The following is a 20,929-nucleotide window of genomic DNA, read 5'->3' as shown; positions in this document are numbered from 1 at the left end:
TTTACAAACAAAAAGACTGGGAGAACTTGATTTTCTCTGAAGGAATCGAACGTACATGGATAACAGGTGCAGTTCAGTGATCACATTACTTTAAGTCCAAATAAGTAAGCTTCAATTTGTTGACACTGAAAAGAATGACACCTTTCCAATCCTGACTTTCCTAAATCTACAAGATTAATGAATGCTTTATTTGACAGTAAAGTGAGGTGCTTCAATGGACCTCTTCGTACAACTAGGTACTTTAACTTAACGTGACAATGTTGAAGAAATAACAACAATTAACATGCTGAAAGTAGTTGACAGATCATTTATTTTGCCATGTGAGCATCACTAATATGTTGGAGGCTCTGGATGAACGTTGTTTGTATTTTGGGGACATGAGAGGACAGCGAGTGTGAAATCCAATCACCACTCCCCGTCCACTCTGCAACTTGACACCAGACAAACCACATTTATACACACCGCCACACACACACACACACACACATTTAAAGTCACTGTCTGTTATGCTCGGTGCATGAGGACAGTTTCAATGTTTGAAAATTAAATAATGAATGAACGAGTCCACAGGACAAAAAAAAGGGAGAAAAAAAATATATACTGGAAACAAGAAAATCAGTCAACTACTGAGACAACAAGGCTAGTGAACTGCAGTCTCCTTCTTGTCTTTGCTTGTCCTTTTTGTTCACCATTAAACTGAAATGTAACTGCTCTTGTTTGCTTACCATGTTACAAACAAATGCACTCAATTAAATTCACTTCAATAAAATAAGATTTTACAATCACCTCCTTGCTTGCACATAAAACAAGACTTTATAATACATCATACCATGCTTCAACATGTCTGAAAAGAAAAATGTCCAATAAGATTGATTTATAAAACCATCTTTTTTTTTAAAACTATGCAATAACTAAAATAACTACAGCCCAAATGAATAACCAGTCAACTTTCACAATTACAGCTGTACAACTCATATATATCTCTCTATATGTATAACGTTATATACAGACCTCTTGAATGGCACACAGTTCATGAATCAGTAGATGACCCCATTTATCCCCAGAGAAGCAGCCCCACAGCTCTGTTAGCACAGGGACGCCTTGGACAGCCTCAACAGCTTACTTGTTCAGCAGAACCTGATGGCTGATCTGAACATGTTAATGGCTTTTCAATGCACCGACACCAAATATTAAAGCTGTGCTTTTCATGACAGCAGTAGCATACAGACTCTTAGAGTCTCCTTGTGTTGTGCAGAGTGGCCTGCCATTTAAAAAAAAATCACGGAATGGCCTTCAGCACACTCCTTTTCTGCTTTTAAACAATCAAATAACAATTGAGTTTAAAACTGCCCCCTCACCGTCTAGTGTGAACACAGCGAATGGGTCTCCCAGGAGAGAGAGAAGATGGTGAGCACTTAATACAGTCATCACCTGATTTGTTCTCTCTGACTGCTTGTTGAGCTTGAAAGTCTGGCTGTACTGCAGTGTTGAATGTCACACCTACTTTGACACATAAGCCCTCTGTAGTGTTGTCATCCTGAAATAAGTGGTACACCCCCCCCCCCCCCCCCCAAAATAGACACACACATAACACTGCTTTACAATGATATTCTTTATGGATGTTTGCTCAATGCAACTGGTGGTGTGACTACATCCGTATGGATCCGAACATAACATGGATTCCCCTCCCACACCCACACACACACATACACACACACACACCTAAAGATGCTGTCAGTCCCCACCCACATCTAAATAACAAGAGAGGGCCCGTTCTTCAACGCTTGAACCTTTAGGTGGACAAAAGCACAGGCCCTTGCCCATCTGTGCTCTCCTGGAAGCAGTTACAGTTACATTGAGGTGCTAAAAAGCTCCACTAGAGAACAATTGTCGCTTCGCCATTCGCCAAGCACTGGGCTCTGCCTCAGTCAGAGCGGATAATAATAAACTAATTATAATAGGTGATATTCATCATATTTACACATTACTTACAAAACAAAAGCAAAAAAAGTAACAACAAAATAAGTTAAATCTTTTTGTTTGTTTGTTTTTCTTTAAGCAACACAGTTCATTTTGGCGATTTGTGCATGTCCAAAGACAGACCTGGATTTTTAATCGCCACAGGGGATTTTACAATCACTTTTTCCAAGACAAAAATAAAATAAAAAAATAGTACACCACTGAGAGAGGACTCATTTAGCAGACAGATTATGTATCAAAACCATCTACGCCCTCCTTCCCACACCCTCTCTTCTCAACGTGCAGGACTCACTGTACTGAACCGATGCAGGGGTGGATGACCCTCAACACTCTGGGCTAGGCCTTAGCACCGATTTTACATCCATATATTATAGCAGCTGGTGCGAGGGTAGCGTTCATGTGTAATCTCACACATGCGGACATGGCCGCTGTGTTCCAACACGTGCCCTCCTCCTGTTTGGATTTGCTTCTGTTCTTTTTACATACAAAAAATAAACTACCGTTTCTCACCGCTAGCCTCCCCTTACAACATCATGAGGATCTAAGGGGCTGGGAGGGATGAATAATCAACACAAACTCCCAACAACATTCTTGCTCGGAGAGGGCGATGAAGAGACGATGTTTTAGGGAACGGAGGTGGGTGGGGGCGGGGGGGGGGGTGGTCGAACGAACCTCTCCTGCTGCCCAGCAGCACTCCCCCTCTGCCCGCCTGTCCATGCGGCTGGCTCACTTGGGGGAGCGATCCTGCAGGGGGGTGAAAGGCGAGCCGCTGGGGGAGGGGGACACACCTTCCATCTTGGCTGGGGAGCCGGAAGAAGAACCCACACTGCTGAGGCTGCCATCCAGCAGGTCTGAGGACAGGCTGCTGCAGGAGAGTGATAACACCATTCATCACACACATCCACACACTGGGCAACACCCAACACTCCCTCTTCTCAATGTGTACAGAAGGACTCTTCTTCCACAAACAATTCATAGTTGTATGGGACTTGACATAACTTTTCAATGCGGATGTCAGCAAGCAAAACTTTACTGTTCAGTAATAACCACAATATAAAATCAGGATAATTGTTAAAGTGTTAAAATATTAATAGGACAGAGGTGAAAATCAACTGAACAAATGACAGATCCTCTCTGTCTAAATAAAAATATGTATTTAAGTAGGTCAAAGTTACTCACTTAGAGGTCCTTTAGTTTTAAAAACATTGTTAAACTTAAAAACAATAAGTTCAATGAGTAATGTAGGAGTATTATACTACCGACACAGCCTGTTCTTGAGAGACTGGTGGCCCTGTTAACTCCAGATTCTTATAGCATGCTTTCTTACTCTTTCATCTCATTATGTGGAGACAGAGTGTTATTTGTGGGGGGAAACCCCCCCCACTGCATGCAGATACACCCCCTCCCCCGATATGCATGTTCCTACCTCCAAAGCCATTTACATTTTACATGTGAATACCACTTCACCTGAACTGGGAATCGAACCTAGGACCCTGTTGTTAATAGATTGATGCTCTACCAAGTGAGCTATGTATTATCCACTCACACAGCTGCAGAACGTACAGGCTAGTTGGTCGATGCTCGTACTGTTTGCGGTGTGTTCAAGTACAACTTTTTGCCCAAGACACAAACGACATGAGGTGAGGCAACAGGCGGCTTTCGTCACCATTATTTCTTTAATTTGGTATGTTTGATTTGGTTCGGTGTGTCTCTGGCTTTAAGGGTAAGATGTGGTTTTGGGGAATCCCATTTGCAGGAGAATGATTGCAGAATGTGTGGTCAGCACAATAGTAGGGGACGCTCACCAAGAGCCAAGTTCTGGCAGATGAGACACCTCTGTGGACAACATGGTAGTGGTCCCCTGGAAGAGCCTCTTGGGTGCGCTTTCTGTTTCCATCTCCCCTGGAAAGAGATCCAATGAGTAGTTAGTGAACTCTGAACATAAATCCATGCAGAGGCAAATACCGGCGTCCGCCATAACATGTACAACATAACACCCAACATAAATGTGTAAACACACTCCCTGAGGCATTTTATCAGTTACCCTTGTGCCTTGCACAGCCTGATACTGCCTAGAGTCTAATGTTTCCTACGCATGAAAGAGATGAAGGACCAGGCGGACTCACCTTTGCGCTTGAGTGGACCAAGGATGCTGGGCCGTATGCAGTTGATGGGGCTTTGGCTTCTACGGCTATGAACACACAAGCTCTTGTTAAAATTACTCAAAATAAACAGTTTACATACAACACAATCTAACCCAATCTACACCGGAGATCTACACCTTCTTGGACCCTGTCACTGCCTTATTCGAGTCCATGTACAATGTGAGTCACGCATGTGTAATTTTACAACATTTCATATGCTGCACAAAAGTGTTTGGAAAAGAAGCTCTTTCGGGCTTGGCTATCTAACATTAGATAATTCTTCAGTTGAAGTATCTTTATGTAACTAGGTGTGTAGGCTCAATCAGTAGATAAATAGTTAGCTATGTGTGCTCATATCTGTAACACTTAGCAACATAAAATCAAATACAAAGTGAGTGAGATAGAGGGAGAGTGGACGGGTTTTAAAGGCTAAGTGGAACAGTGTGCTTGTAAATTTCCGCTCTCCATTTTTGAAGCAAGTTACCTCTATACATTTTAGACAAAATCTGACCTAAACAGCGAGATCCACACTTGAATAGGAATCTACCATCCCACTCTAAACGCTCAGATCAAGGCCGCAGTCCTGACCCAATTCACAATACGACAGTGTGAGAGTCTTGTTGTCTAACTTACACAGTCTGCAGGCGCCGTGTTGGACTTGGGACGGGGCTGGGGGTCAAGCCATTGCTGCTCACCAGGATTTGTAGGGATGGGGAGAAACATTGCTGTGGGCAGAAGGGAAGATACTGAGGGGGTTGACAGACAAAACACAGGTCACACCAAACAACGGATAGGTATTTTGATCCCATTTCAAGATCCTTGGTGTAGACTGAACCAACCTTCTTCAGGATCCCACGAGTAGGGGATGGAGCAGGTGACACAGGCACAAAGTCAATCCGCTTTGGAGATGAGGATGAAGACTTCTCAAAGTCGTTGTCACTCTATAAAGGTGGGAGGGGGGGGGTTATCAGACACAGATATACAAAATGTATCAACACAGACAGGATCCTCGTAGCATTTCATATGTTAGCAACATTCAGAAGAAATGTAGGAGTTTTATACTACCAACACAGCCTGTTCTTGAAAGACTGGTGGCCCTGTTAACTCCAGGTTTCTATAGCATGCAATTATGTACCCATTCCCATCATGTAAGGCAAAGGGTCATTCATGGACTATTTAGCCCATTATAGCACGCAGACATGACTGATCAGTATACTATGGCAAAACACAGCTATTTTCTATGATGCACAGCAATGCGGCCAACCTCACTCAATGCTGTAGCGCACATGACTTGACAATACCTTCCCACTGGGGTGAAGTCATTTTCCCCAACCATAACAAAAATGCTTACCAGACTCAAACTCTCCTCCCAAGACTGGCTCATCTGCATGGCAGCCTGGACTTCCCTTTAGAGAACGAAAGAAAGGAATGTAATGAGACTTTGAAGTGGCAAAAAATAACTATGAATAGTGTAGGTATGTTTCCATATATCCATATGGATAAATACCACAAACTGAAATGATATTTCATAATAACACACAAGAGAATAGTAATCTACATTAGTAACACTGGAACATGCTGAACACCCCTTTCCTTACCGTTCATGTGCAGTCTCTCTGTTCATTACATCAACTCCTTCTTCCTGTGGGACAATTATTGTTGCAATTATTTTCATAAAGTAGAAGATAAAGTTTCAGCTACATGTAATAGTCTGGTTTGTGGTGCTGCCTCACATTTACATCGACCTTTAAAACATTCAAGCAAACGGCCATTCTATTGAGAAAAGTAGAGAAAATGTTGAACCAGTTGCTGGCTAAATAGGAATTTTTTTGACACAAGGCATCTTTATTGTCTTTGTCGGTGAGCATAAAATGTGGTGTTGGAGCGTGGTACTACCAACAGTCTACTCTAATATCTGTCTGCGTGCTACACTCTGCAGACTGATTTAAGCATGGTTTTCAATAACACACTCTCCCCATGCGGAAAGGTCGTCATCTTCTGCCATGCACAAATGGCTGATTATCCAGCTCATGTATCAAAAAGAACACTGTGTTGGTATAAAGCATAACGAACATGTCAAATGGTTGTGCACTCTGCAGACCTATATTTTTAAATGCGTCATGGCACACCAAAACGTTCTAGTGTACCTGTTTAATCTGATAAAGTCTGGTGCTCGGCACCCGGATGGGTGAGGAAGGAATCTGTAAGGCAAAAGCAGGTTGAGAGAACACCAAAGTGTTAGTCTACAGAGCACACTTGAAAAATAAAAAACTTTAAAGGAATGAGAGAATCATCATAGGCCAGTACCACATTAGGTCGGTTGACAACAGTGGTGCTATTTCTCCTACTTCGCAGGTTCTCTCTCTGGAACACCTGTGAACTGTCACTGAACAAGAAAGCACAACAGTATGACGCGTGTAAGTTTAGGTAAATGTTTCACACAATGGTCTCAGTTTTCTGAGATCTTTATTCATCAAAAATATCCACACTCGGCAAACAAGATAATAAATGCAGCATGATATGCCAGATATCCTTACATAGGCTTATAATACCCGTTTTGAAAAAGGTCAAATGTAAAGCATTTATAATCTAATAATACCACGTGAACACCAGAAAAAACATACCAACCTTAGGCCGTTTATCATAGGAGCACTGTTTGATCTCCTCAAATGCCCGTCGCTTTGGACAAGGGACGATGGTATTTCGAGGTCTAGTTCCATCTTCTCTTGGGACATAATTCCTGGATCATTCATCTATTTGTTTTACTTTATGGAGCTGATATATTTAGATAACGTTACGACTGCAACGTTCCAGGTTGCGTTGTGAAGTACCGTAGCGAGCTACATCGTTACTAGATACGTTATATGTGCCACTAATTTCGTGCCGGTTTACATCTGTGGCTCATGTCTCTACAGCGTATTGAAAAGTAGAGTTACGATAACTTCCTTGCTACCTTAGCTACTTGCTTAAATTGTTCCTGACTAACATATCTTTTTTGTCAATGATAACACAAATGGCTCCATTTTTATCACGCGTTAAATACGTGGGCAACGCTATCGTTAGATGTGTAGGTAGCGGGAAAACTATTGTCAAGATTTATGCGTAATTTGGTGCTAGGTGATTTTTCTATTTAGTTACGGCGACTGTTAAATCAACGCACAAATCAAATAGAGGCGACGTGAACACCAGACGTTAGTAGATGTGCAATGGGCTAGCGTCCAATAAGCAAGCTGAAGAGCTAGGTTACTTCTAAATGGAATAGTCCACGCACAACTTCGCTAGCAGGCCAGTTAACTAGCTAGGCTAGTACCCTTAGCTTGTTATGTTGTTCGGACAAGCTAATTACACTCAACTGCAACTAAACAAGCTCATTAAGAGATTTTCAACAAGTCTTAATGTAAGCTGTAAGTAAGATGACAAGCTGTTTAAACAAAAGTACATTCAAAGAAAATGACCATGAACATGTGCCTTCTCTGCTTTGTACAGCAATCGTATAGTGCAATGATCTGGTAAGGCACAAAAATGTTAGGAACAGAAAGAGAAACCAAGCTGGGTAGCTAAGGTAGCTTTTCAGCAAGCTAACTAATTAGCCATTAATGCTGATCTTGCTAGCAGTACAAATGCTAGCAAGCTAACCAAGAAGCTACATTACCGTTAGTGCATCAAACTAAAGCGATTCAGTGATTCTCCGACGCTCACAATGTCAATGAGTCTGTATGAAAATAAGGAGGTAACAATGTCCAGAACTGCAGAATTTTGAAAGCGCAGTAGTAATCAATGCTAGGCCACAATTTCACAGCACTTCCCGGAGACGCTGAGTTTTACGTCACACCGTGCCGCCTGATTTCACTACGCAGGCGTACAGCGCACATTTTGTACACTACCCTGGCTACCATTAGTAGTAGGGTGTGTGGTGGTCTTAACACTTCTTCAACAATAGGCTTTTACTGGTGATCCCGAATAAATTACACCGTATTGCTCGGAGATAGATGAAGGTCTTATAGGTTAAATACTTTGACAATGATGATAATGAGTAGCCTTAGTATAGGTAGCCTACTGACTCAATAGTTCATGAAAGGGCCTGTTCAGATTGGTAGAGAATATAAATGATTTACTTTGCTCTGATTATTCTTCAAAGTGAAGGGAGCTATTCAAATTCTATTCTGTGTTTGGGAGGGGAATTTGGAGTTCATTCAACATAATCTTAAGAGGACCCTAAAAATGGAATTTGTTTTTCTTAAGTAAAAAAGCCATAGTCATTTTGTTCAGATTCTGACATACCGGTATAATAACCACGATTATTGCTATCTCTCAGATGAAATCGTGCGGGACTACAACCTATGTCAAGTGGGTCCATCCCAGAGTCAAAAAGGTTTTGCCTGCCTGCCTGCCATAATTTGTGGCCAGATCGAATGTTCTTTCGAAACCTTTCATTGAACACAACAATGCAACAATCTCAACTAGATTTGAAATGACAGGGGTAACAGTTGTTTGATACAGTTCAGTCTCTATATCTGTTGTGGTTCATTTTCTGTAAAAAGTTGCAAATGTCACTCCCACCTTCTCAAATCTGTTACATCTTTTAAGGTTTACTTTAAGTTAAAATGTTGATGTCCAAAATCTTATTAACTGGGTATGATTGATAACAAGGGTAGCCTGCTCTACATTGAATTGTTCTCTCCTTAGCCAAACATCTTTAAACCATGTCAGTGGGCAAGAGAGAGAATAGACAGAAGAACTAAATGCACTGCTGTTTGTGTTAAGGCATTCCTCTCAAAATGGTGGCACACTTATTTCCCCATAGTCCAGCTTTGCATATTTTTTGCCTTTACACAGAGAGCATTGGCAATGCGCTATGACAGAGTCACATGTTCTTTACAGCTCACTGCATGGCCTTCTGTCTGGCAACAGACAATGTTTCTTTTCTCTGGCCCTAATGAGAGACACAAGTTGTAGAGCCAGGCAACTGAGGGGTCATTACTCAGGTCAGATGATGCTAACATTGGACACAGCAAACCAGTAGCAGAGTGCCATTTCAGTGTGGTGGGAAATCCCTTGCATGTATTACTTCTTCATGCGCTCAGCTGTCAACATTTGAAATATTTCAAACTCAGATATTTGATATAATCTATAATTGCAATAATGACCGGGCAAGCTCCATCTTTCACCATTCGAGATTTGTAGGCGGTTTATTATAGTGTCTTTAAACAATGAGCATATTGGGCATATTCAGTGATGACTGACAACCAGAAAGACCACACCAGTTATACTAATTGCAATACCAAGTTATTATTTTCTATTCAGATCAAGCATCTCACCACTAATAACAGCCTACTAACAGGGTCAGTTTAGAAAGCTTTTTAACTTTACTTTTGGAGTGCTCACCACTGGCTCATCAAAATAACTCTAAGTCATTGTATGTATGCTATGAGACAATGAAAGGCTAAGCTTATAGCCTTTATTAGTAATAACCTCATTACTTGCTAAACCGGTGTAGAAACGTGTCACAAATGGCAACTGTTGCCTTCGTCGGGGTAATAGGCTACTGCACAGCAGTTTGTCAACAGGCATTCAGCTGCCTGCCGCACCTTACGTAAAACCTTTCTTCAACACGGTCGCGCAACCGTAACGAGCTCGCTCCCTCAAATAATGGTAAACAGCCATTAGTTACGATAAACACTCTTTTCAACAGTGAATGTTTAAATGTTGTGGTTGCAATGAAAAGTTAATTAACCGGTATGGTTCATGATAATGGAACGATACCGGTGGTTCCATGTTTAATTGCGCTGTCCCTGACAGTTTAGATCACTTTACTACAGAATTGGACAAAAAAAGTTCACACAAATGACACCGTAGGACAAACATAAGTGTTAAAAGTGTGCCACGACATTACGGACTCTATACTCCTCCTCCGGTCGAAACTACAGGGATGTTTCAGTGCTCATGCTCCCACAAAGCTTTGCAGGAGACCATACAATGAAATTTAGAACGTTTTTTTACGTTTCGGCGCCATTTTCGATTGGACTGGAGGTGAGTTTGGGTTTTTTAAGGAATTCTTTTTCGTATTTTTTTTCTTCACTCAAACTCCTATCCCCACCATCCTGGTTTGTGAAATTATAATGTGTTAGCTATCTCGGAGTAAAGTCTGTAGGGATAATGCAACTTTAGAATAGTTCGCTAGACGCGACTGTCAGCACTTTTACGCACAATCCAGTTTTGTGACTTTGCCTTAAGACGAATTATAATACCAAATACAGTTGGTTTGACTTGCACTGTTTTATCGCTGACAGTGTTATTGTATTAAATATATCGAAATACCATGCGATGTGTATTCACCGTTATTTTGCTTTTTTAGCGATGTGAGTCTTTACCTTGTACAATTCCAAGCTTTGTCTTAGTGCAATTTGCAGCGAGTAATCTCTCATTGGAGTTTCATGCAAAGGCAGATGTTTTCAGATGCGTTTTAATCACCATTCAAGTAGCCTAACCAGCAATTCTGGAAGTCATCGTTCTTAATTGTGGAATTGTTGTTAGCCATCCTTTGTTGCTCAGGTTGAAATTAACGAAAGGTAATGACAAGAAGCTTATTTTCTTTTTCTTCTAAATAAGTCAAATACATATTCTTTATCAGAATTGAATCACAATAGCTGTAAACGATAATCGTCGATATGTCTTACACCACTGAGTAGCCAACCTACGAGTTTGCCACTAACAAATATGCTATGAGGTGACTATACTTTAATATATATTATAAATTATTATATGTTTTAGGCGCTCCATTGGGCCTTGTATATAGCCTTTCTTGTGATGTAATGCGGTCTTAATAAATGTAGCCTAAGAGGCATCGTAAACATTTTGAGCAGGCTACTGTGTAAGACGTCTAACTAGTCACAACCAGATATTTTTAGTTGGCTACATGGCCGTGTAGCCTATAGCCTACCCACAGTACGTCGGTTTCCATTAATTGGGGCCTACATCTTCCAGAGTATTGTGGATATCTCTGGTATATTCGAAACACATAGGCTGTAATGTTTATAGCCAATATCACTATAGTGTTCAGTTCCTGTAACTTTAATTAGCCTAGATCTATTGATAAACCCACTCATAATTTCCTCGGTGCGAGAGGTGGACTCTGGCCAGGGCCGTGGATTGACGTAAAGTCAGCAGAGGATATGTCTGGTCATGTCCAAGTTAGATGCATTCTGATGTCATGCGCTTGATCAGCCACCCAGTGCTGTCAATTGCAGGCTTTTCAAATGTTAAGATTTAACATTATCATCCTTGCTGGAGCACAGACTAGTGTCAGAGCATTAGTTTTGGCTAGCGCTCACAAATTAATATAGCACGCACTTCCTCAAATTCTTCCTCCTGCCCCTGCAATGATAAGCCTAACTAATGAAATAATTGATCATTTACGGGCACTCAGTCAATGTAAATCAACACCTTTGTATTCACCTCCCCTGCTCTTGTTTCAGGCAGCACTGCCCTCTTTGCCCAAAGGGAGCGGAGAAGGACAGGCATGCTGAGGCCTGTTCTCAAGGTAAGTTTTGCACAGCTCAAGTGCCCTGTAATCTATTGTCCACCAATATACAACAGGGGGCGCTACAGATAATGTTGAATATAAGCGAGTGAACGCCATTTCATGCTGTAGTAGACTTTTACAGAATAAACAATAAAACGCAGTTCACATCTAAATGCTTTGATATCCTGTTCAAGTTATGGCATGCTTGATATATAGGCTAATCTAAATGTGGAAAACAGATTTGCCACTTTGAAGTTATTAATTGGAAGCTTGTGTTAACTTGTAGCCTATCAAGGAAATGGCCAGTTTAACTCTATAGTAACAACGATTTCTAACGTGGTTGACCCGCTGCGGTAGCAGCACGTCATGGTTTGTAGTAATATGGTGGTACGGACCATGAGGAGCTGCTGCTGTAGTGGCAGCATTCAATTCCTGTCGGCCGTCTGAAGAGGTGTGTCTGAATAGTTAGCCTCACATCCCCATGGGTTGCGCTGTAGCAGCACGTAAATACTGGAGTTGAGTTTAGTCTGTTATCCAGTGTTACTGTTCTGCTCCAGTCAGACCTATCAACGCCAACACGATTTACATGGAGCCTGGACTGCAAAAATATAGGCTACATGAAGACTTGTAGTAGGATGTATACTTTATTGACAAATAAACAAAATATATTGAAATGAAACTCTGCTGTATATTGTGGTAAATGCTGAATGGTGCAAATCCTAGTCTGTGGAATTTATAAGAACAATTAACACATACAATGGACAAAGAGAAGCCCAACTTAAGATGTCCCGTATTGTTTATTGGTACAGTGGTGGTCTAATGTTGACACCATGATTTTGTAATTAGGGTGTCACAATTTTTCAAGTTCAAGAAAGATGCCAGTGAAGAACTTATTGAGCATGTTGTAGAGCATGTGAGGCTGTCAGGCTATCAATGCAGATATGTTTGGAACTATGTTTTCTCAGTCTGACCAAATTGACTAATTCATTGAAAGATTTCAGAGGATGTAAAGGAAGATAAAGATGAGTTTTTTTTTGGACCCTAAGACTTGGACAGAACAAAACTCTTGAGTATATGGTGGATAACATAGATGAGACAGATGCCAGTCCTAACATTAAAGGGTTGTTCTCATAAACTGATTCAATGCAAAGATTGATTAAGAGTAGTTTTAAGCAAACATGATATAGCTCAGTCCTGATACATGAACATTCAGCTCTGTTTGACTTTTTCATATCATACATTCACCCTACGAACCTGTGTCCCTACTTTTATTTAAAATTGTGGTGTGAACTCTTACACAGAGGTCATCATTTTGCCAAACCACAACTGAAACAATAAATTCAACACCCAATGCCTGGTTAACTTCGTGGTAAATAACCCAAATAAAAAAAGATGGGTGTAAGGTAAAAATGTCTATACATAACTGGTTTGACGAGTTATGACCCTATAAGGATGAAACCAAACTTGATAGGGCACCACAAACCATTCTTTCTAAGTATTTATAACTAACATCATTGCTGAATACATATTCACCAACAATACCCACAGAGGCATGTAGATGTGTATGCAAACACACCTTTTTAAAACAAGTATCATTTGTATGTCCAGCACAAAATTGTAATAGAGGCATCAAGATGTGCTGAGTTTTTGGCATTTAAATATCAAACTGTAGAGTTAAACATATTACTCATGGCTGCATCTGCTGATAGTCCTATTACCTGGAACATTATTACACTTTTAAAAAATCTATTTCTTTACATCAAACTGAAATTATGATCTTTGGAAACAGGCACAGCTCCGCTTCAGGCTTATTTTGGGAATGTGGTCCAACCATTTGAGAAGCTGTCCAAATTTTGATACTGGTTGTAGAGTATATGTTGCATTTTAAAAAGTCAAAGTTGGAAGCACTCATTCAATGTAGACACAGGACATAACTCAAATTCACCACAAAGATTTTAATGGATCCCAACTTTGACTTTTTGAGACTTACTTTTGGTGTAGCACCAGAATGGAATTCGTTTTTAGGAGAAGTGTGCCCAACTCCCTCCAGCCTTATACGCACCGCATTTACAAATGTCTTTCAACTTTAAATGAATTCACTAGATTACAAATGCCACACCTTCTCTCAGTGGTTGCAATTTACATGATTTGACAGAAATTAGCTTTTTTTTTTTTTTTAAACCCATGCATCAGTTGTCTCCAACGGAACCACTTGCCAATAGCACAAGACTAAGACTGCTCCGCGTAGGCCTCAGATATGATAGACAAGCTTGAGTTTGCTTTCAATATTAACTCTAAATGCTAAAATCAGAATGTTTTACAGGGGTTATTCCTAATTTGTTATCCTTTGACAGGCTGTGAAAGGTATTCAAGTTTCAGGTTGGCAGACCAACATTGCTGATTCCATATATTTGGCTAATGAAATGCTCACTCTTTACCTAAGCAAATCACCACCATGGCAGTTTAGTCTGTGGCGTCATCCGCTGTATATCACACTTCCTCATCTCAGTCAAGGCCACCATAAAACGAAACAGTTTTTCCATAGGGGCATCATGTTCTGTTTTGTGCTCCACATGGCCCTGCATGCTAACATCGGGTGTCTATGGTCATCAAACATTAATCTAACGAAAAAAGCATTACATATGCATCTGAGAAACATTTTGTTATATAGCTTTGGGGTGTCTGAGCAAAACAAAAGCTAATACTAAATCTTTTTCAGTAATTGGGGCAGAAATATTACTCCAGGAAGACAAGTCAAAATGTACAGGTAAATATTTTCAGACAGTTGACAGATTAATTAATAATGTTTTGGCTCCTAATCGCTCAACATGAAGCGATCCTCAGCAGAGTAAGCAAGCAACTGAAAATGCAACACCACTGACTATGAATACAGTGCAGGTGTTTAACTAACACACTCCCATAAAAAAAAATGTCTTACATATTTGAAAGGTTGTCCCAACAGCTAACAGCATAATTCTTTTTAAACATTATCTAACACAAAGTCACTGTTACCATGAAATATATCATTGAGTTTCAGTGAGTTTTGTGTAATGACACATAATTTGTACCATCTTCAAAATGTGAGAATTAGTGTACAAATTCAGTATATTGGATTCAGTATACTTAATTCATTATACATATACAGTTGTTCATGTAACAATTTTAAATGTCTGTCAACTCTGGTGAACTGCACATATCTACTTTCGATTAAAAAGAGATCTCTATGTATTGAATGACGCATCACAATTAAATAAATTATAAGGTGACCCATACCCCTGTGAACACACACACATGAGTGTACATTTAAAAGCAATAGGCTGTGAGAGCCAATGAGAGGTGAAGGTTTTGTGGGTTTAAACTGTGTGCATGGCTGCCACAGACTGGATGGGCTAAAAGGTCAAAGCCGATGTGAGGTACTGTGTTAGCTTTGCGTACACACTCACACACGCATACAAACTATCTCTCTTGTTGCACCTCACCGCTGACCCCTGAGTGGAAAAGCTGCATACTGGTGGTGAACTACAGCACCACAGTGTGCTCAACCAAAGACACACACAAAAAAAATAAATGAAGGAGCATCAGTAAAAATAAACAATATACGGCTGTACAACAGGAGGAAGTGCTGGCCTCTTCATGCCTTGTACTTCTCTTTTCCTGATTCACTGATGACGCAGATGTGCTGAAAGACAGAGAGGCAGTGTGATTATTGGAAGTGCAGGAGAATGGTCACTTAAATGGACCACACGGGCCGTAGGTTTTGTTAAAAATAAAAGTGAGTCTGGATTTATATTTTTTCGTACTTACATTGAGATCTCTGAAATATTCATTGTAGTCTAGCGCATAACCCACCACAAATTTGTCAGGAACCTCAAATCCTACAACTGGCAAGGAAAGAAAACACCACTTTGAGTTCTCTTCCAAGATGGCACTGAAATGACTGGCACTGTTGAAGCCTGCAGTCAAGAAGCTCCACAGCACCACCGTTTGGTCACTTACCAACACTGCAGTAAGGTTTAATTTGACAGAATCCTAAACTTCTCAATTACGGTATGAATACAGATTATGATTACAAATTACTATTATTTTATGAAACTGTTAGGGAGGGTTCAAAACCCTGAGATAATACCACTCACAGTCTGGTCTGTAGCCAACACTCCTTGGTGTCCGCTTCACCAATAGACTGTGAAAACAAAATATAAAGTGAACTGTGAACCAATATGGGCAATAAAGATATGATACACCCACACACCCGCTAAATCTTGTAAAATCAAAAATAAATGTTTTTTTTTTTTAATTATTATTATTATTACAAAGAGAACAGCACCAGGCCCCCACTTTCATAAAGTGTGAATTTATCTGAACAGGTGGATAATAAACGCAATTTCTAAACTAAATCACTACCTACTTCTTCAAGACAAATCATGCCAATTGTGGCATCAAAAGTTTGCTCTACCTTGCCACTTTGACCATTTTTGGATTGTACTGCTTGAGTAGTTCCAGCAACGTCTTCATTGTCTTCCCAGTGTCAATAATGTCCTTGAAGGAAAAACACCACATGAAGACAAATTACCCTGATATTTGCTCACCGATTATAGACAAATATGCACAGTCCAGAATGTATTAATACATACCTCTACAATCAGGACATTCTGTACAAAAATAAGAGGAAATTAAATATTTAGTAATATTGCATAATCTTTAACACTTGTTAATATTTAACATTTATTCCCGCTCCTATTTTACGTCTGACCCCACTTTGTTGTTTTGTGAGCTTTATCACCTTAGCTTTTTAGGTCACTGGAACAATCTATACTTTTATGACAGAGTCAAAGTGTGAGCTGAAGGCCTTCACAACTTTACACTTTTACTCATTCCCTTTCAAGATCTGTTTTAGTGGACAGTTCAAGACTAAACTACAAAACAATTCTTACAGTTCTCAGTTTAAAAAGTTATTTTTTAAAATCTTAAATAGCGTGCTTACCTTCCCTGTGAGTGTGGACAAATCATCCCCACCGATCACTTTAATCTCCCCTGTGGATTGGTCATTCTGAAAGAATGGTGAAAAAATGAGGTTCATTTAACCATACTTGGTAAAAGTGTGGACATTATTATGGCTTGAATTTGTCAAAACCAATACTCAGATTATCGAAAGAATAGTTGGCAAATGATGTAACTGGCAACGGTTAAGTAAATCAAGTCAAATTAAATAGTCATGTGAAGCTGTTTTCAAAGACTAATTTACAAGATTATCTGAAAACTGACGTTTAAGACAAAATTATAGGATAATTACATATTATAACATTCTCAACACTTTATTATCCAGAAATACCAATGTTCTACAGAGAAAACAGGCGCTTCATTAATTGTAGATGTGACGCCTGTGCAATGAGGTGTAGTTAGTGTGGGTGTGGGCGATCCTCTTACACAATAACTTTTAAGCCGGATGAAGTCCACAGTCATGGGAATGGACCGGTCGCTGTTGCGGTTCAGGGCCTTGATGTAGTCCAGCAGGTCGGCGAAGAACTTGTAGCCCCCCTTGAGCACACAGAGGGCCACTATGTGGTGCCCCCCCATGTCCTTCATGATCTCCCTGGCCAGCCGCTCGGTCCTGTGTTGGCAAGAGTGAAGGGAGTGGGGACAGACCCCAGCTCAGCTTTCTCCTCAAGTCAGCGCAGTCTCAGTTACCTACTCCATTTGTATTCAAGTATTTCACACAAGGTCATCTAATCTCAACATTAGATTAGAGAGAGTGGTGTGCTGTGATCAGAATAACTCCAACACAAGAGATACAGCCAGACGGTCTTTAGAGACACCTGGCAACATGCACAACGCTATCTAACAGGCTTGATCTGGCAAATAAATGTGTATTAGCACCGGTCTTCAGTAAAGAGACGCACCTATCCAGAATAAGTCCATGTGGGATGTACACCCTCTCCAGATCAGTGGCGTAATGCTTTGGTATGCAGAAGAGGTCCAAGTCATACCCCTGTTCGTCATCGCTGATCTGAAATACAGTAATCACAATCACAGCATTAAACTAGACAGATACACAAACAAGGCTTCCAGGACAGGGACCAGAAGAACAGAAGTAGGGTAGTGGAGAGGAGGTGAAGGACAGTGGGTCATTCATTTACTACCACTAGTCTGCTTCCTTTTAAGTAAATAATTTGGAAACAGCCATAGACAGAACCATTCAGAGTAATCTGGTTAGGGGATACACACGTCATCTGTGCATATCATACCCCCATATAGCCCCATACTTCTTGAAAGAACCCATTTAAATTCACCATCAATCTAAGAAATGTTATTCAATCGGGCTTTAGACATTTAATATGGATACTTAAGTACGTCCCCAAACGCACACATTTGTTCAACACCACTTTTAAGGAACACTCATTTACATTTAGTCATTTAGCAGACGCTTTTGTCCAAAGCGACGTACAAGGGAGAGAACAGTCAAGCTAAGAGCAATAAAAAACCTGGTGTAACAATAAATACTACTTTACATAAGAAATAGAAAAACGACCTAGAAAGGAAAAAGAAGTGCAGGAACACTCAGACCTTATTCTTTAAATTAGATCTCCCGTGGTATAAACAGCCCTAGGTTTTGACCCTTGGGCGTTCAGAAAGAACATGTGACTAGGGTTATGCTCTATTTCCCAGAGGTGCTGCCGCTTTCAGGTTTGATTTCCAGATTTAAACGAGACATGGAGAAGAAAACCATACTAACACATACAGAAAATGTTTCAGTCATGTTACGAATAATAGTGGCACAAAACTTAAACCTCCACACGAGTCCTCGTTCTGAAGGACGAGACTAAATGTACCATGACTGTAAACAGGTCTACCACAATCTTTTGTCTTGGTGGTTGACTAAGGTTTCTCTCTGGAGAGGATCCATACCCCCAAAGACACTCGAGCAGATGTTGTGTGTTTTCCTGCATGTATCTATGGTCCAGACATGGTACATTTCATCTGGGACTGACAGAGGAGGGTAAAGGGTAAACAATACCTCAAGGGAGACACAACACTCCAGTCCTCCTGTCTACTGCAGGTGCTTTTGTCTGACATTAACTACCACCAGCACAGTTTAGCACTCTAAACTGTTTAAGCACCCACCACCTCTGGTGTAAAACCATCTGAAGCGCCCAGTAACATCAGCAGAGCAAAAAAAAAAAAAAAAATGGATTGCACAAGAGCGGGGAAGTTACGTAAATTAGTCATGTTTTCTTTCTAATGGTTCCACTGCACATAACTACAAAAGCCAACCACATACCACTGTTGACGTTAGTGTAGGTGTCAAGGCACATCTTACCAATCACACCATTAATCACGCATTTCATGCCACTGTTGACTAGTATGCCTTTTAAAGTTCCTCAACACAACAGATAATAAAGAAACAGGGTTTGGATTAATTGCAACAACAGTCACTCAACAACCTTGTCCTCTATTGCAAAGCAGAAAGATAAGAGTATCTCTGCATATTTCAGCTGGGGGGGGGAAGAACTGCGCAACACTTTGTGCTCTCTTCAACTACTTGACGATACAAATGTAACATTATTTATCAGTGCATTTTTCCTTTATATGCTACTCCTCTCCTTCATATTCCTATTGTTAATGTTCGAAACACATTTCCCCCGTACAAGAGCCCCGAGGGCCGAACGTGGGCAGGGATTATCCCAAAATAGAGCTTTTTTTGAAAATGTACTAGTGCTATGCTTTACAACAGATATATCCATACGTTTGGAAGTCACTGGCACAAGGGCACTCATTTCCTTAACAAACAAGTAAGCAAATGGAATCAATGATATTTGAACTTGACAGTGTACGGATTAAGTACTTATTATCCAGGATGACAAATAAGTGAAGCTGTTGGCAGTGAATAACATTGTCCATCAATCTTGCAGTATAGTTAATACCTGCAGCAACAACGTGCGCTAACTGGCGATGACGGAAGCTAGCTAACTATCATGTGCCATGAGAGCAGCACGCGTGATTCCCCGAGGCCGCTGTGGTCAAAATGCTTTTAAACATGTCACCTCGGAATAAAACTTGAATTACTCAAGAAGCTCAAAGCAGGCCTTAGTAGAATCAAGTCGTTAACGATCAGACTAGTTTTTACGCTAAGAAACTGCTGCACAGTCGCTTTGGTCATACATTCCACTTTTTACATGGAGGGAGCATGCAGCAGCTAAGTTAGCTATGCTCTTGTGCACAGACGTACAGCTCGAGATTTGTTTATACCTCACTAAAACACTTACCACGATACAAGGACTGCTAGTCGCCATAATAGAAGACGTTGAAGAGATAGCGACCACCGAAATATAACCAATATATGTCCAGCCAGGAGGTTATTCCTGTGCTGATCACCACTGACAGATAGTGAACGAGCAGGTACGAATCTGTGGCTGGGAGGCCTAAACACATGCGACGAATCAGTGTGAAGGAAAACAAACTGCCCCGCCCACAATGCGCTACGCAATGCTTTCCTCCTAGGCCGCATTTTTAATATACATGTTTTTAATTTTTTTTTATACCTACCCTCTGTTGCTGCGTATGATGCACTAAATGTCTTTCAACCAACCCGTATATCGGCAAATTGATGATGAAATAAAATACATATCATTTCAGCATTAGTGGTCCATGGTTCGTTTTTAATTTTTTTTTTTACTAAGGGGCAGATTCTAACTTCTGAAGGTCATCAAAGATATTTGCTGTGGACGCTGTGAAGCTCCAGAATCAGCGCTATACTATGTTTTCAGCAGAGATGTGACATTCCACACCCACCCAGTACACCGTGGGGTGGAGGGCCTCACTGCCACGGCTTCAAAACCTCACATACGAAGAAATCAAAGCTTTTGTATATAGGCCATTGGGTTTTAAAGTGTGATTCACATTACAGCTACAGTAGCAATCACGGTTCATGGTTTCCAGAGGTCAGCTTTCTATTAAATTTCAAGTTATTATTTACTAATTATCTTATTGTACACATCATGCCTGAGCAACATATGGCTGTATTGTTGCCACATTTCTCCTCCACACTATTTTACTGTGTTCCTAGTCGGATGCTGCAAACGTAGGATTATAACGTTTCATTACAATATTTCTAACTGTACCTTGTGATGGCAAATGCATTGCCCAGCGAAGATAGAGAGCTAATCATTTATTATAACTCTTTAGGACCTTTCTAGACAATTTGGGTTCAGTAGAAATGAGACGCCTGATAAAAAAAATCCTAAATGATTTGCTGCCACCCAATGGTCAATTTAAAAACTATTTCTCG

General features: G+C 40.5%; 2 protein-coding genes, 1 long non-coding RNA gene and 2 other non-coding genes across 6 annotated transcripts; 1 reads left to right on the top strand and 4 right to left on the bottom strand.

Moving 5' to 3' along the window:
• Window positions 1-1,597: 1,597 nt before the first annotated feature.
• pabir2 (PABIR family member 2) lies at window positions 1,598-7,992 on the bottom strand. 2 transcript variants are annotated; one of them, XM_012840365.3, is made up of 10 exons: window positions 6,753-7,992; window positions 6,432-6,510; window positions 6,272-6,325; window positions 5,723-5,766; window positions 5,476-5,530; window positions 4,964-5,065; window positions 4,758-4,849; window positions 4,107-4,171; window positions 3,786-3,882; window positions 1,598-2,842 (listed from the first exon to the last, which is right to left on the bottom strand). In XM_012840365.3, the coding sequence occupies exons 1-10, from the start codon at window positions 6,875-6,877 to the stop codon at window positions 2,707-2,709; spliced, it is 849 nt and encodes a 282-aa protein (XP_012695819.1). In that variant the 5' UTR covers window positions 6,878-7,992; the 3' UTR covers window positions 1,598-2,706. The 2 variants fall into 2 exon arrangements, with proteins under 2 accessions (XP_012695819.1, XP_012695812.1); XM_012840358.3 differs by having other exon boundaries at window positions 1,598-2,845; window positions 6,753-7,991.
• On the bottom strand, window positions 3,218-3,373 carry LOC116218034. Its single transcript, XR_004162650.1, has one exon. It is a non-coding gene; the product is annotated as a small nucleolar RNA U109 (small nucleolar RNA).
• On the bottom strand, window positions 5,168-5,321 carry LOC116218033. The gene has a single exon (XR_004162649.1). It is a non-coding gene; the product is annotated as a small nucleolar RNA U109 (small nucleolar RNA).
• A 1,777-nt stretch (window positions 7,993-9,769) lies between the features above and the next one.
• On the top strand, window positions 9,770-12,325 carry LOC116217938. Its single transcript, XR_004162601.1, has 2 exons — window positions 9,770-10,154; window positions 11,600-12,325. It is a non-coding gene; the product is annotated as an uncharacterized LOC116217938 (long non-coding RNA).
• On the bottom strand, window positions 12,272-20,060 carry hprt1 (hypoxanthine phosphoribosyltransferase 1). Its single transcript, XM_012841541.3, has 9 exons — window positions 19,908-20,060; window positions 17,544-17,650; window positions 17,071-17,254; window positions 16,628-16,693; window positions 16,278-16,295; window positions 16,100-16,182; window positions 15,780-15,826; window positions 15,451-15,527; window positions 12,272-15,325 (listed from the first exon to the last, which is right to left on the bottom strand). Exons 1-9 carry the CDS (start codon window positions 19,932-19,934, stop codon window positions 15,278-15,280), a joined length of 657 nt encoding a protein of 218 aa, XP_012696995.1. The 5' UTR covers window positions 19,935-20,060; the 3' UTR covers window positions 12,272-15,277.
• Window positions 20,061-20,929: the final 869 nt, after the last annotated feature.

Source organism: Clupea harengus, chromosome 20 (genome assembly GCF_900700415.2).
Source record: "Clupea harengus chromosome 20, Ch_v2.0.2, whole genome shotgun sequence".
NCBI lineage: Eukaryota > Metazoa > Chordata > Actinopteri > Clupeiformes > Clupeidae > Clupea > Clupea harengus.
Note: the sequence above shows the minus strand (reverse complement) of the source record. Positions and strands in the feature narration are given on the sequence as shown.

Coding starts and splice junctions, on each gene's coding strand:
- hprt1 (XM_012841541.3), bottom strand. CDS start 19,934: ATGGCGACTAGCAGTCCTTGTATCGTG. Junction 17,255..17,543: donor CATGGACTTATTCTGGATAG/GTGCGTCTCTTT, acceptor TTGCCAACACAG/GACCGAGCGGCTGGCCAGGG. Junction 15,326..15,450: donor AATATTTCAGAGATCTCAAT/GTAAGTACGAAA, acceptor TCTGTCTTTCAG/CACATCTGCGTCATCAGTGA.
- pabir2 (XM_012840358.3), bottom strand. CDS start 6,877: ATGAATGATCCAGGAATTATGTCCCAAGAGAAGATGGAACTAGACCTC. Junction 6,511..6,752: donor CCTATGATAAACGGCCTAAG/GTTGGTATGTTT, acceptor TTTCTTGTTCAG/TGACAGTTCACAGGTGTTCC. Junction 5,767..6,271: donor GACTTTATCAGATTAAACAG/GTACACTAGAAC, acceptor ATTGTCCCACAG/GAAGAAGGAGTTGATGTAAT.